At 37.8% G+C, this 15,811-nt stretch overlaps 2 protein-coding genes across 2 annotated transcripts; both read right to left on the reverse strand.

Annotated features, from left to right (window-relative positions):
• Positions 1 to 395: 395 nt before the first annotated feature.
• Positions 396 to 6,416, reverse strand: LOC149163007 (uncharacterized). The gene is made up of 2 exons (XM_089437483.1): positions 5,143 to 6,416; positions 396 to 1,320 (listed from the first exon to the last, which is right to left on the reverse strand). The coding sequence occupies exons 1-2, from the start codon at positions 6,118 to 6,120 to the stop codon at positions 673 to 675; spliced, it is 1,626 nt and encodes a 541-aa protein (XP_089293609.1). The 5' UTR covers positions 6,121 to 6,416; the 3' UTR covers positions 396 to 672.
• Positions 6,417 to 12,144: 5,728 nt separating this feature from the next.
• On the reverse strand, positions 12,145 to 14,421 carry LOC149163008 (uncharacterized). The gene has a single exon (XM_089437484.1). The coding sequence runs from the start codon at positions 14,132 to 14,134 to the stop codon at positions 12,524 to 12,526; it is 1,611 nt and encodes a 536-aa protein (XP_089293610.1). The 5' UTR covers positions 14,135 to 14,421; the 3' UTR covers positions 12,145 to 12,523.
• Between the last annotated feature and the right edge of the window lie 1,390 nt (positions 14,422 to 15,811).

The following is a 15,811-nucleotide window of genomic DNA, read 5'->3' on the forward strand; positions in this document are numbered from 1 at the left end:
CATTTTGATGATGGATCAAAATCACCCAAAACTATGTTGCTTGATTCAGGGGTATTGTTCAGCGATTGGTTACACCTCAACCTAAAGTTGTATCAAACATAAACCATGTCATTCAACCATTTTTGCTCCAAATGGTCCCTTTAAATAGCTTTAAAAGGAACCTAGGTTCGCTTTAGAGGTGGGCCGTCTCACAAAATTTAATTTAATTAAAAGAAAAAAATGGTTTTGAGAGGTCCAGAGTGTATTGTCCGGACTGTTACGGAACCTGCCAATTCAGTGAAAAAAGACCAGTTCAGCTGAACTGGCTCCAGTTCCAAACTACCGGTCAGAACAGTTTGGGGTAAAAATGATCAGACCAGCCAATGCCACCGGTTCTAGTGCGGTTCCAATAACACTGATATTAACACACTTAATATTGTAAAAGTGCAAAATCTTGTGCTGTCTCTAATCATTGAAGCAACCTATCATTATACTCAATTTGCCAACTGAATGACAAGTCCCTCTATGTACACTTGTAAGCAGCGCTGAGTTCACTCGCTGGTATAAGATCAGTTGCAAAACATAAAAGATTCCCTGCAACCTTTGTTCAGGGCGTTTGAGATTGTGTTGTTCAACCTTCTCCCATCGAAGACAAAGAGAAAGTCCAAGCTGTTTGATAGCTACGATAATCATTCAATGAACATCCGTTGAAATGCCATCAAAAAGCTTCTCGATTATTTCAAGGTTTCTTTCCTTTAGAACTCCCTTAATTAGCATGTCCCAGGCATCCCGGTCAGGATATATTATTTTCTTTAAAATTGCATTGACGACCTTCGTGATATTCCCTGTCTTAGATGACTTGCAGAGTCCATCTACCAGGATTCTATATGTGAAAGTATTTGGAACACAACCCTTATCCAGCATCTCCTCCAAAATTTGATTAGCTTCATTAGCTTTACCTGCCTTACAGAATCCAATAATGAGCATGTTATATGTAAACACATTTGGAACGCATCCCTTTTCCAGCATGTCATCCCAGAGCTTGCAGGCCTCCTGCAACTCACCCTTTTCACAGAGCCCATTAATCAACGTGTTGTAAGTGACAATATTGGGTATACAGCCCCTGACCATCTCGTCGAAAAGCTTCCTTGCACCATAAACATCACCCTTCTTGCAAAGCCAATAGATAAGTGTACTGTAAACGACATTATCCGGTGTACAATTCTTGTTCAGCAATCTCTTCCACAGCATTCCGGCATCTTCCACTGCACCCTCATTGCAGAGACCATCAATAACTTTACTACACAGGCTCGGGTTGGGTATCATCTTTCTATCAACCATGTTATCCAGTGTTACTTGGGAGCGGGAGCGGGAGCGGGGAGCGGGAGCGGGAGCGACCATTTTCAGAAGCTCCCGGTTTGGGAGCGAATCCTGGAGCGATTTTTTAAAAATATATATATATTTTATATTTTTTAATTTTTGATACATATATGTCAACAAAAACATGTAGAATGATGAAATAGACATAAAAAACATAAAAAAACATAAATTGATCATTGAACCATATCACATCAATAATCTAGAAATTATAATCGTCATCAACCTTAGTAAAATAATAAATTAAAATAACATTCAATTCAATAACATTTATCATCATTGATCACCAAAGTAACAAGTTGTACTTGTAAGCCAAGTTTAACCATTACAAGAAGTAATATCGAAGATATTTCTAAGTCCTAACTTCTAACTGTTAACATGATATGAAATGTTAAAAATTTATAAAATGAAACATGAATAATGAGATGAAATGAAACAACTTTAGTCTTTCACAAAGCATCATATTGATAATTCACAATCATTACCAATGAGTTATAATTGCCAAGGCCCAACTTCAAACTTCAAATTTTCATTGTCACAGTGATATAATGTTTACAAAAAATATCATAATGTCATAATGATATGAAAGAGTCAAGAGTCAAGAGTCAAGGACTCAAAACTCAACACTGAACAGTTATGAAAACTAAAGTGACAAGTCTAATAGAAACTAAAAAAGACAAGTAAACTGTAAATCTACAAGTGGCCCTTGCCACGAGAGTCTCCAGGAGTATAAGTAGGTCGTGGTGGTCTTCTAGGAGTCTCCCGCCCAGACCGACGACCAGAACTAGAGCCTCCACGCGAGGGTGTCGATGGAGGTGGCGACAGCAATGGAACAAGACTCGGGCCCCGAGAACTGCTACTGGATGGTGGAGGTGGAGGTGGCATGGCTGCTGCAGCTGCTTCAGCTTCATCCCGTACAAGCTCATCTTCTAGTTCTTCCATATGTACAATGCCATCCTCCAAATTGTCGTCCTCAGGGTGATTGTCCCAAATTTTATATGTGGGATCTTCATTAGCCCGATCACAGTAATGGCTCAACAACCTCAAATTGTAGTGCACATAAACCAAGCTTTCTGCTCGGTTTTCGTTGAGCCTGTTTCTTTTCACATTATGTATATAACTGTAGGTGCTCCAACACCTCTCTGCAGAAGAAGAATTTACAACCTGTGCAAGAACTTTCAATGCCAATTTTCGCAAAAGTCCGTCGCCGCCATATGTTTCCCACCATGTGAGAGAATCAAATTTATCTTTGTCGTCCATTGCATGGAAGTTACCATACAAACCACTGCCAGTGAAGTATCTGCCTATTTCAAGGCGCACAGCTGCACATTCCTCCCTGTCAGGCACCAACTTTTCTAATGCATCCAGATATCCTTTAGTTACCTCTCGATCTAAATGGGGTTTGGTCCTAACACCGCCCCCTGCTGCAGGTTTGCCCAACCAAGAATCTGAGTAGTATTTTGGCGTAAGGATATACGCCAAGCAATGTAGTGGAAGGTTAAGCCTTTTCCACCGTTCACACACACAATCGTGAATCAGATTGTACAAGTCGGGATCTCTGTTATTAACAATGTCTTTTATTTCCCCCAACATGGTATCCATTTGCTCATACACCTCGCCAATCACTGGTTTGTCTGTATCTGCAAACCGAATCATGTTATAAATTGGCTTGGTGAAATCCAATACCTGTCTCACAGTTGTCCAAAACTGCCCATCAAGAGCGGCCTCCTCCACCGTTTCAAAACCTGCAATGTCAGCTGCATTTGTAGCCCTTTCCTTTAACACCTGCCAATTTGGACTTGATACCATGCTAGCTAAACCCTCTCTTACCTTCAAAAGGCGCCTGAAGGTGAGGTAATAGCTACCAAATCTAGTCCTCGCAATCTTCAGCAACTCCAATCTCGAGTGACTGCGGAAAAGGCCATGGGTATTGCTATGATTTGTAATAAATTTTATCATTTTTTTTCCTTTCTTGTACAAATCACCAATCCATTGGTATTGTTCATTTTTGTTTTTGACAATATCATGCAACAAAAGGTTCAATGTGTGAACCAAACATCCAGACCAAAATATGTTCGGGTATCTATCCTCAATAATTGCTCCCGCTGCCTTACAATTAGGAGCATTATCAGTGATGACTTGGATGACATTGTATGGGCCAATACGCTCAATTGTTTCAAGCAATGCTTCTGCAATGTTGATAGCAGTCTTGAACTTGTCTCAGTAATCATGTGCAGCTAGAAAAATGAGACCACTTCGGGACACAGCAAGAACACTTATCAATGGCTTGCCTTTTACATTTGTCCATCCATCAGATACAATGGACACCCCATTGTCAGTCCAAGAACTTGTCATTTTATTCAAAGATTGTGATATTTTTGCTTTTTCATGATCAAGGCCAACTGTTCTTGCCTTGTCATACCCAGGGCTCTTGTATCCTTTAGGGGCATCATTTATGGCAGAAACCATTTCGTGCCAATAAGGTGAGCGTAGAACATTGAATGGTATCCCATTTGCATAGAGGAACCTGTAAATTTTTGAATCCACATCATTCCTACACCCCTCATCAAGGAAATCTGATATGGTTCTACGGCGTAAAGATGATGACCCTGAGCCTCCGTGTCCATATCCACTGCCTTGGGAGGATGCTGAAGGAGTTCTTTGTGAGCTTTCAAAGAAACCCCTTGATCTTTTTGCTTTGTATTGGGTGTCCTCCTCTTCCTTTATGTATTTGGCTCTATCTGCTGTTGACACCGCGTCGCAAGTTCTGATTCCTATTTGTTTCTCTCCATCCCATGCCCTTTTCCCGCAAAGGTGTCTTCTCAAACGGGTGTATGAGCCTGTGAAATCAGTGTTGCAATGGGGGCAATGAAATTTAGTGGTTCCACCCCCTCTCCCTGTTTCAGGCCTCTGAACATATTTCCACAATGGAGTTTGGTCTTGTTTAGTTTTTTGACCCTCATGTTCACCCTCCTCCACATCCTCCTCACTAGGGTTTTCACCTATTTGACTTCCTCCGGCTTCTTCATCCACCTCTTCAGTTTCAGGCCCCCTCCATTTCCTACTCTCCACCACCATAATAACCAGAAAAGGGACCAGGAAGAGGAAAATGCCAATAAAAATCCCCAGGTCCATCGTGTTTGATGTTTGTAGGGTTTGAGTCTTGAATCTGCAAATTAATTTAGTTTATTGGGATTAATTCATTTAATTTATTAATTTAATTTAAATTAATGATCTTTAAACTCAAACAGGTAAATTAAACTAACCAAACTAACCACCTAACCAGCTAAACTAACTAAATGATTAAGTTACTTACCTCTGCAAGCTTGCTCCTCGCTCCTTGGCACTTTCTCCTCGCTCCTCAGCTCTGGCTCCTTGCTCCTCAGCTCCTGCTCCTTGCTCCTTTGCTCTCAAACTCAAGCTCAATCTCATTGAAATGATTTTGTTTTGGCCCATTGGGCTTATAAATCCAAAAAAATTAATTAAATTTTTTGTTTTTTTCGGGTCCGCGGAATTTTTTTCCGCCGAACCGCTCCCAGAATTTTAAAATTCGCTCCCGGAGCGTTTTTTAATGCCCGGGAGCGATCAGGGAGCGATCGCTCCCGAGCATTAAAAAGCGCTCCGGGAGCGCGGGAGCGATCGCTCCCTGAAACGCTCCCTCACAGACCAGGGAGCGCAAATTTTTTTACGGGAGCGCGCTCCCGACCCGCTCCCGAGCCGCTCCCGCCCGAGCGCGCTTCGGGAGCGGGTTCGAAGGGGGGGGGGGCGCTCCCCCGCAACACTGATGTTATCCAACAAGCTCACGGCCTCGCTGATCTTGCCCTCTTTGCAGTAAGCTTCAATAACTACACTGTATGTAATGTCTATGATTGGACATCCATTCTCCTCCATATGATCCATAAGCTTCACAGCTTCCTGCAACTCTCCTCGCTTACAATGCTCATCGACCAATATCGTATATGAAACTGGATCCGGAACCCACCCCTTGCTCAAAATTTCTTCAAACAGCCTCATTGCCCCGTGCATATCCCCACGGTTGCAAAGGCATCTCATAATCGTGCTGTAAGAGACAACATTAGGACCGCATCCTTGTTTAGGCATTTCATCAAACAATTTGTATGCAGCCTCTAAATCGTCCATTTGACAAAGGGCTTTGAGGACAATATTACAGGTAAAGACATTGGGCACCACACCGATTTTTCTACAGCTGAGATACAGCGACTGCACCAGGTTAAAGCGCTTGGTTTGAACCATGGCATTGAGAAGAGTGTTGAAGGATTTCACAGACGAATTACATCGAAATTCATGCATTTTGAAGTAGGTCTTCATGGCTTCCTTGGGTTTATTGGCGAAGCCATAGCTTCTGATCACGACGATGAACATACTCTCACTGCATTTCACATCGTCCTCCTTTAATTGCTGCAGGACATTCTCAAGGCCTTCAAACTCTCTGGACAATGCGAGCTTTTCGATCATTTTATAGTATGTTTCATATGTGTGCTTGTAACCCAAATGATAACGGGCTGCGTAGGTGAAAATGTCTAGGGCTAACTGGACATTTTGGACGCGGATTAAGAGGCGAAGCATTCGATTTGGATTGAGTTTTTGAGGCCAACTTGTGATGGGGGGCGTCACTGTGTACATCTTGGGCTCTTTGTCATCGGATTGTATGGCATTTTCTGCAGAAGAAAAGGCAGCAAACGATGATCTAGAAGCGCGGAATTGAGCATTGAATACCTGGAGTTGTCTGAGGACTGTAGCCATGGTCTAGACTTCCCCTGCGTTAGCCTTCTGATACGCCTGGGGGTCAACGAAATACTACCATGCTTCGCAAGTGATGTCTGAGTAAGAAACCTACTCCATTTCAAACTACAAAAGATTGTCTAACCTGCATAGGAGCCGGATTCCGTGAAAGGAGCATTGGAATTTCTGGACTCTTAAAATACAGCCGGGTTTCGTGAAAGGCGCATCGGAATTTCTGGACTCTTAAAATACAGTGCTGGATCGCAAAGGTATAAATGAAAGCTCTTTCAACTTATGACTCGCACGCACAAGAAAATACGAAAGGGGAGAGTTTATCGAAGCTTTTTTAATCTTAAATTTATCTATAATTATTTAATATTAGGGTGTAAATAATTGATTATCAAAATTACATTAGGGATAGGTAGGAGAGGTTGGTTGGGAATATTATTAGATTTTTTTAATAATATTTAAATTAAAATTATATTTGTAGTGTTGTATTAAAATTTAAAAGTCTTTTGGAGGGGTTAAAAGTATATTTTTTTAAATATTAAAAATAAGATTATGGAATAGGGTATTTTAATTGGTGTGATTTCCTTAATAATGAATAAACTATATTCAAGATAAGAGTTAATTATGGTTGTTTTTATTATCACTGAAGCACCAATTATAATAAATTTTATCGCTTCCCCAAAAAAAATTATCTCTTTCCAAAAAAACTTAAATTATATCGTTGATCACTTTGCAGGAAAGGTAATGAATATTAAATGATGTTGAATTTAAAAACCAGAGGTTCCCAAAAAAACTTAAATTATATGGTTGATCATTTTGAAGGAAAGGTAATAAATATTAAATGATGTTGAATTTAAAAACTATAAGGTAGGAGTTGTAGAAAAATGTTGCTATACAAAATTCAGATTTCAGTTATTTTAAAGCCTTTATATATCATCTCAAAATACCTCTATATTAAACATAGAAATATATGATTTAAGTTTTAGAAAAAAATAACCTATACCAAAGCATATTTATCATTAATATTGATGTAATTATACCTCTAAATTGAAGTACTAGTATGTAAGTCACTTCCCAACACACTCTATATCTATATTGAATTGAAGGTGGCCAATATTTTGGGATTTCAAAAGTTAAAAAAATAAATTTTATATTAAATTGTATTAAATATCAAAATTTAACAACACATATTTTTGTTAGTCATTTATTCATCCATTTAAAGAAAAAAAAGTTAATATTATTGAACTCAAATATTAAGAAGTTGATGAGGAATTGTGATGGAAACCCTAATCCCTTAAGTTGTCGCTTTGTTTCTAGGATACTTTCAGCTTCAAGATTTTTCCCAATGTTAGAAACCCTTCATTTTGGTGTTATTGTTGTAGATTTAGTAAATCAGGGGTAACTTCTTTTGTAATAATCTCCCAGTATGAGGCCATCGTTCTGCATCTTTTGAAATTTTCAGTCTTTGTGAGGCCAATCTCAAGGTGCACCTTTTATATGTAGGTTAAAGCTATCGATCTTGTCTCTACACTCACAACCAGGATTCAAGATAGGACATGAATCCTCTTCGTATTTACGCGACTCATTCATGGACGAAGGCAGCTTTAGGAAGGAAATTCGCTCAAAAATTACGACATAACCAAGAACCCTTTGATCTTCTTAGTTTCAAAATTAAGTGACAGAGCCAAAGGCTAGGGTGCACCCTCTTCTTCTTGGCCTTGATCCTTTAAGGATGCCCTAAAGCCAGGGTTCTCAAAATCGACTCCCAAAAATCTCTCAGGGCTAGCGTTCGTTGTGGAACATATAGAAAAAATTCCATCTATTGAGGTGGATCATCCCAAATCCATCCATTCTTGTTTAACATATGAGCGTCATGCCATTATCTGTCGTTTTAATGGGCTTTGGCCATCAACTTCTGCACTTTGAGAATGGGTGCATCATGATCAGACTTGGTCCTCGAATACAGATCTGTGTTTTTTTTAAGGGTTCTTTGTGGTATTTTTCCATAATTTAGAGGATCATCAAAGGGTTTTTCATCAAGGACTCCAGTTAAGGGTTCTTTGTGGTATTTTTCCATAATTTAGAGGATCATCAAAGGGTTTTTCATCAAGGACTCCAGTTTTGGGGTTACTCTAGGCTCTTATTTCAACTATGGTTTCCTGAATTTAACCCTCTATCCATGACAACTCTGGCCACTCCAGTTAGGGCAAGGCTCTTTGTTGGGCGAAATAATTGTCTTCAGACTCTTTTAATTAGAAATTAATTGCACACACATAAATTTTTAATTAGGGTAGGCATTTTTATTTCAAAGTTATCATGCAAAATATATACAGGTAGAAATTAATAACTAACATTAACCAATATCAAACTCCCTCTCTAAGATCATGGCATTCAATCAAAACACAGATTGTTGTAACTCCTCACTCCTTGCACATTGAAACCATCACTGTCAAGCACTCAAGCACTTCAATCACTATGCACTCGATCAAAACACAGATTGTTGTAACTCCTCACTCCTTGCACATTGAAACCATCACTGTGAAGCCCTCAAGCACTTCAATCACTATGCACACAGTGCTGAAATTGAAATCAATCTTGCAGAATCAACATCACTCAGGTTTACACTTGCAGATTCAAGATGCTGAGGGGACTGCTCATCAATGAAACACTCCTACTGATGATTAACTCCGGGTGTCAGCATCAATTAATCTATACCCTTTAACATCTTCCGGGTAGCCGACAAATTGCAAAGCTTACTTTGTATGTCCATTGCTCTGATACCATGTAAAATCAAACTACAAACAGCAGGATAGTATCAGGGTTAACCTCCATAGAGACAACGGAACTAAAAAATGAACGGAAACTCAAAACCAATAGAAGGAACAAGAGAGTCACTGCATCTGTTAATCTGTTGTGTCTGATATATAGAGTGAGACTCTCAATTTATAGCAAACTGGGAAGAGTCCATCATTTAGAAAGTTGGTTGGTAGGCATACCGAGCATTTAATAATTTACATAAGTGAACTTAAATACTGAGGATGTACACTGACATGTTGCAATGTTGCATGCTTCATCCATTTTCTAGTTGGCATCATCCACAGATTATACAGCTGTGTTTGTGTGCAAATACCTTATCTTCAGCTTTCAATTCAACTATTAACACATTTGTTCTTTTAATTTGCAAAATCCACTGCTTCTTTTAGTCATAGATGCAACCTGTCATTATTACTCAAGATATGCTTGCTGGTATAGGATCAGTTGCAAAACATAGAAGATCCCCTACAATATCTGTTCAAGGTGTAATATTGAGTTGTTCAATCTTCTGTTCAATACTCGAGACATATAGTAGATCTCAGTGTGAGCGTTGGTGGAGTTTTATTGTCTTTGTAAGGCAAATTGCACCTTAGGTGACTGATTTGTGGGATGTCACTATAATTATTGTTCATACCTTTGCTATTTGGACTTGGGCCCTTATCATCCCAAGCTGGGTTTTGAAAGGTCCTCTTTGCAACACTTCACCAATTAAACTCTAGAGTTTAATCACCTTGAGTGAATGCGTTTGCTTGTTGATTGTGTTCAAACATTTTTAGTGGAGTGTTATTTGTCGTAAAACATAGTTAGCCTAGGAATTGATTGCTTTAACTTTTTTGCCAAATTTTGACTTTGAAAGTGGCTAGCCATTTGCCCCATTGATCTCGGAGGATTGGAGATCTCCCTCCTGAGATCATCGAATTGCCTATTGCAAGGCATAAATTGGATATTCTTGACCACTCATCATGAGTTAGAAGATTAAACATATACTACTTTGAACAATCCTGCAAGAGAATAACTTGTAGAAGACGAGCCCATGTCCTCACTGATTGGTTTTTTGAAAGGTCCACAAAGTCATATCAATATACTAGGATGAGCTTAGTCTCCTATTCAAGACAACCTTCAACTTCTAGAGATGGAGTACATCCTTACTCCATCTTCAACAAATTTTAACACTCCATTGTTTAGCCCTCAAGATCCACTTGCCATTTAGAAAGGTGAATTTCCACCTTACACATCATTGGTTTAGAATGGCCAATGTTTTTGGTCCATTAGTTCGCAGGTGCATGAACCCTCCTAGTTCTAGTTTCACCAGTAGATGCTTTAGTATTCCCATGGCAACACCAACTAATAGGGTTGGTCCAAGTTCATTAGCAATGGAAATGTCTCTCTAGGAATGCTACTTATTAACATGAATGTTCCACTCATATCTCCTTGTTCTAGGATGTCAGTTGAGGGCATGCATACCCCATATATTAGATTTCCTTTTGGGAGTGGAAACATTGTTAGATCAATACCCTCTTTTATTTGAAGATCAAACTTCTTAAATGTGGAGAAGAACTCAACGTTGGAAGGGAAAATTTCAAGCCTGTAAATTTTTTCTTTGGTACAAGACGCTCCCAAGTTACACAAAGTGAACTAGTGAGCTACTCATCAGTTGCACAAAGGAACCTCGGGTGTGCTTGTGGATTGTCCGAAGGAAACTAGCAAGCAGTTGGTATTGTACCCAAACACAATTGCAAACAAAGAACTAAGCAAGTGAAAAATTAGAAGAAACAAGCAAGGAACTTGAACTCTTTGATCCTATTGCAACAAAGAGAAAAATGGAAAAAAAACAAACAACAAACAAAACTGGAAAAATGATGAGGAACAATCCTTGAAAAAAAAAAGGTAAGGAATTCTCCCTAATGGAGTTGTCATTTTCATTTTGGGAAATGTCCCTAATGAGTAGGGTTGATCTTACTAACAAAGCGAATAAAGATAACTAACTTGGTTGATCTTACTAACAAAGCGAATAAATATAGCTAACTTCTTTTCCAGAATTCTTCAAGTTATATTATTAAATGTGAAAGAGATAGTAGGGGAAATTGCTAGAAATAGAAGATCAATTCCCTTGACCTTGGCAAGCAATCCAGGTAGCAAATTTTTATCCCCATGTTCTTTTCCAAATCTCCACAGAAGTCAAGAAACAACTCTCAAACTCAATCAAGCATATAGGCAAATAATATAACCTTGCAATAAATAAATTCTAATTAATTCCATTCACTCCCCATCTAGTCAAACATATCAGGAGAGAAATATACAATGAATTGGAGGGGAAGAAGGAAGAACTTTATATATAAAATGTAAATGTTACAAAAAGCTTTTACCCAATTTGTGTTGCTCAAACCATTGTCATCTAACTCTAGATTCCTACACCCAAGCGACTTATCAACCTCTTCCACCTACAAAGTCTTATCCTTACACTGACAAGGAATTTCAATGAGGGTTGAAACCTTACACACTGGACAAGGCTCTCAAAACCAAGTGGTTATGAATCTGGAGAGACTATATAAGCCTTTGGACAATTCTCCAAACAGTTCTCCAGCATGTAATTATGTTAGCTGGTCTTAGTGACTTCCTCCAACATATAACTCTTATTTATAGATCAGAAATTAAACCACTAAATTTGTAGGATGAACCATTGAAATTAAATTATCATAGTTATTGCAACTAGCTATCTAGTTACCCGTTTAGACAAAAATTAAATGTGCATCGTGCAAAATTTAAATTAGATCAGAAATTAACCCTCTAAATTTGTAGGATGAGCCATTGAAATTAAATTATTAGAGTTATTGTAACTAGCTATCTAGTTGCCCTTTTAGACAAAAATTAAATGTGCATCGTGCAAAATTTAAATTAAAAAGCCAAAGAAATTAAAAGCATGTCTACACCGAAAGCATGACACTAATAGATCTTGATGTAAGGAGCTTAAAAACGAGGCATACTAAACACCCACCATTTGTCTTAACAACCCCCACTCAGTTGGGACAACCCTATGCCTTGAGCAATTTCACATCCTATTAATCAAAATAAGAATTGTTATTGCCGCTTAGTGGAGGCAACTGTAGCACCTTGTGGCTGAAAGCACTTCTAAATTATTCAGAGTTCCATTGAAATACATAACACTAAATAATACTGTAGCAAGAACCATAATTTGGATGACCCCACTTTTACAATAAAGCGTCACATAAACAAGACACATAAGCGTCACATAGTTTGATAACATTGATTAGTATACAACCCTTGAAAGCTGAAGATGAGCCCTTAGCACACAAACACAGATGGACATGCTGTGAATGGTGCCTACTGAAAAATGGATGAAGCATGCAAGACATAGATGATATTTCCAGTATTACCTTACAAGGGACTATATGTGGTATATACACTTTTGTCATTATTACTCAAGATATGCTTGCTGGTATAGGATCAGTTGCAAAACATAGAAGATCCCCTACAATATCTGTTCAAGGTGTAATATTGAGTTGTTCAATCTTCTGTCATCGAAAGGAAAAATAAGTCCAAGCTGTTTGCTAACTATGACAATAACCTAATGAGCATCCGTTCAAATGGCATCAAAAAGTTCCTTGGTCCTTTCAAGGTTTTTTTCCTTTAGAACAACCTGAATTAGCATGTCCCAGGCATCCAGGCCAGGACATATTTTCTTCCTTAATATTGCATTGAGGACATTTGTGATGTCTTCTGTATTAGATGACTTACAGAACCCATCTACAAGGATTGTATAAGTGAAAGTATTGGGAACACAACCCTTATCTAGCAGCTCTTCCAAAATTTGAAGAGTTTCATTAACTTTACCTGCCTTGCAGAATCCATTAATGAGCATGTTATATGTAAACATATTCGGAACGCATCCTTTTTCCAGCATATCATCCCAGAGCTTGCAGGCCTCCTGCAATTCACCCTCTTCACAAAGCCCATTAATCAGCGTGCTGTAAGTGAGAATATTTGGTACACAATCCCTGATCATCTCGTCAAAAAGCTTCCTTGCATTATAAACACGACCTTTCTTGCAAAGCCAATAAATAAGTGTATTGTAAACGCCATTATCCGGTGTACAATTCTTATTCAGCAGCCTCTTCCACAGCTCTTCGGCATCTTCTACCTTACCCTTACCGCAGAGACCATCAACAACCTTACTACAAAGCCTTGGGCTAGGTATCAGCTTTTTGTCAACCATATCATCCAACAAGCTCACAGCCTCACCGAGTTTTCCCTCTTTGCAATAGGCTTCAATGACTACGCCGTAAGTAATGTCTGTCAAAGGACAGCCATTCTCTTCCATATGATCCATAAGCTTCACAGCTTCCTGCAATTCACCTCGCTTACAATACCCATCAATCAATATCGTATACGAAACTGTATCTGGAACCCAACCCTTGCTCGAAATTTCTTCAAACAGCCTCATTGCCCCGGGCATATCCCCACGGTTGCAAAGGCAGCTCATAATTGTGCTATAAGAAACAACGTTAGGAATGCATCCCTGTTTAGGCATTTCGTCAAACACTTTGTATGCAGCCTCTAAATCACCCATTTGACACAGGGCTTTGAGGATAATATTACAGGTAAAGACATTGGGTACCACACCAATTTTTCTACAGCTCATATACAGAGAGTGCACCATGTTAAAGCGCTTGGTCTGAACCATCGCATTGAGAAGTGTATTGAAGGATTTCACAGACGGATTGCACCGAAATTCATGCATGCCAGAGAAAACCTTCATTGCTTCCTTGGGTTTATTGGTCAAACCATAGCTTCTGATCACAAAAATGAACATATTTTCACTGCATTTAACATCGTCCAGCTTTAATTGCTGCAGAACATTCTCAAGGTCTTCAGATTTCCTGGACAACGCGAGCTTTTCGATCATTTTATAGTATGTTTGGTAAGTGTGCTTGTAACCCACATGGTAGCGAGCTGCGTAGGTAAAGATGTCTAGGGCTAACCGGACGTCTTTAACGCGAGATAAAAGGCTGAGCATTCGCTTCGGGTTGAGATTTTGAGGCCAGCTAGTGATGGGGGGAGTCACAGTGGATATATTCGGCTCTTTGTCATTGGATTGTACGTCATTTTCTGCAGAAGAAAAGGCTGCAAACGATAACCTCAAAAAGCGGGATTGAGTATTGATTACCTGGGCCTTTCTTAGCGCTGCAGCCATGGCTTAGACTACCGCTGCGTTACCCTTCTGATATGCTTGTGCAATTTACCAACATACAACTCAGTGATTTTTGAATTTGCAAGCTACTCCATCCAATCCAAGTACTAAATATTGAAAATATACCTGTGAGTTCCATCCCATCCGAAGAATATCGGAATTACGAGAATCCGAATCCCTGTGAAATAAATTCCAAACCTGAGAAATTGAACCCAATTGTACGAATTCCAAGTTTAGAAAACATTAATCAACTTTCCCGAGCTTAGAACTAAACATTAATCGAAAATTTTTCCTGTTTAAGAGGTTAGTTGAGTTTAGATTTAAACTAGTACCAATGTTGTTTTAATGTTGGTACCAATAATATTGTCCGTTGAATGCTCTATATCCCACACAAACTAATAATTAACACTTCATAAATACAAAATTAATAAGTTAATTAAATAACTAGTTAATAAATAATATTCAAAATCTAATATTTTTATATCTAAATATTTATAATAATAATAACCAAACATCAAAAAATAATGGTTAAGTGACTATTCACCATTTAGCCATAAGCATATAATGTTATTATCACGCTCAAAATATGAGATGATCACTGCTATGAGATGAAGCAAAATAATATAATAATAATAATATAATTATTCATACTTTTTTTATTCATCGAGATAATATAATTAGCATAATTATATTAATAAATGTGGTTGATATACACATGCATAATTATATTAGTAAATGTGGTTAAAAAACAACACTACATTAATAAATAAATAAATGTGTAGTAAATATGGTTAAAAAATACCAATAAACTTTAATAGTATAAATCTAATATTAATATTCATATTAATAAATATATAATAATAAAAATAATAATATTGTTAAAAAATAATTATTTTAATAGAAATATTATTATTATTATTATTGTTGTCGTTGTTGTTGTTTAATTATTATTATTATTAATTATTATTAAAACCAGTTTAAAATATTTATTGTTAATACTAAATAATTATTATTATTATTATTATTATTATTAATTAATAATATTACTATTGTCCCCAATCGGGGTGCGAGCAGGAGGACAACCCCATTAAGACAATTTTAATGTTGAGTATGCTAAGGTACAACACCACCGCCCCCCACACGCTCAAGGTGATGGGTGTAGTGCCCTCTTGCATGCATAAGGATACCGCCACAAAGATGTTGAAAATAGCAACAAGAAATACTAAATATAGAAGTGCTAAATTTAGTACTGCTATAAATATCATTTTGGGATACCTTCCTATTTTAGTTAGTCCCTAAACTAAAATAGAGAAGTAAAATTCGAATTTGATCTTAGCAGTTGTTTGTAAAATAATTAATTAATTCATCTTGAGTTAATTAGTTGTAGAAAATCAAACATGAAGTCTATGTGCGGACATGCAACAGTCTCTCCATTGATTGAGGAATTTATCCATCAGTTAAAGAGATAAGGATGAGTTGTAATATTGAGTTGTAATTAGTTGGCTCAGTTAACTGAGTCAAGTCCAGTTAGATTAGTTCAAATAGTTTGTTGAATTAATTATGAGTTCAATTAGTTAATGCATACATGCATGTCACTGTTGCACTTCAGATAACTGAATATTCTCTCATAAATAACTCATGCATGTCATTTAGACAAAGACCCAGTTGAGATCAGATGGA

Source organism: Pinus tabuliformis, chromosome 5_2 (assembly GCF_031772625.1).
Source record: "Pinus tabuliformis cultivar Carrire ecotype Pingquan chromosome 5_2, CPIR1, whole genome shotgun sequence".
NCBI lineage: Eukaryota > Viridiplantae > Streptophyta > Pinopsida > Pinales > Pinaceae > Pinus > Pinus tabuliformis.

Excerpts from the sequence above, each read along its gene's own strand:
- LOC149163008 (XM_089437484.1), bottom strand. The coding sequence starts at position 14,134 with ATGGCTGCAGCGCTAAGAAAGGCCCAGGTAATCAATACTCAATCCCGC.
- LOC149163007 (XM_089437483.1), bottom strand. The coding sequence starts at position 6,120 with ATGGCTACAGTCCTCAGACAACTCCAGGTATTCAATGCTCAATTCCGC. Across the intron at positions 1,321-5,142 it reads CCGTGAGCTTGTTGGATAAC|ATGGTTGATAGAAAGATGAT; the intron begins ATCAGTGTTGCG and ends ACACTGGATAAC.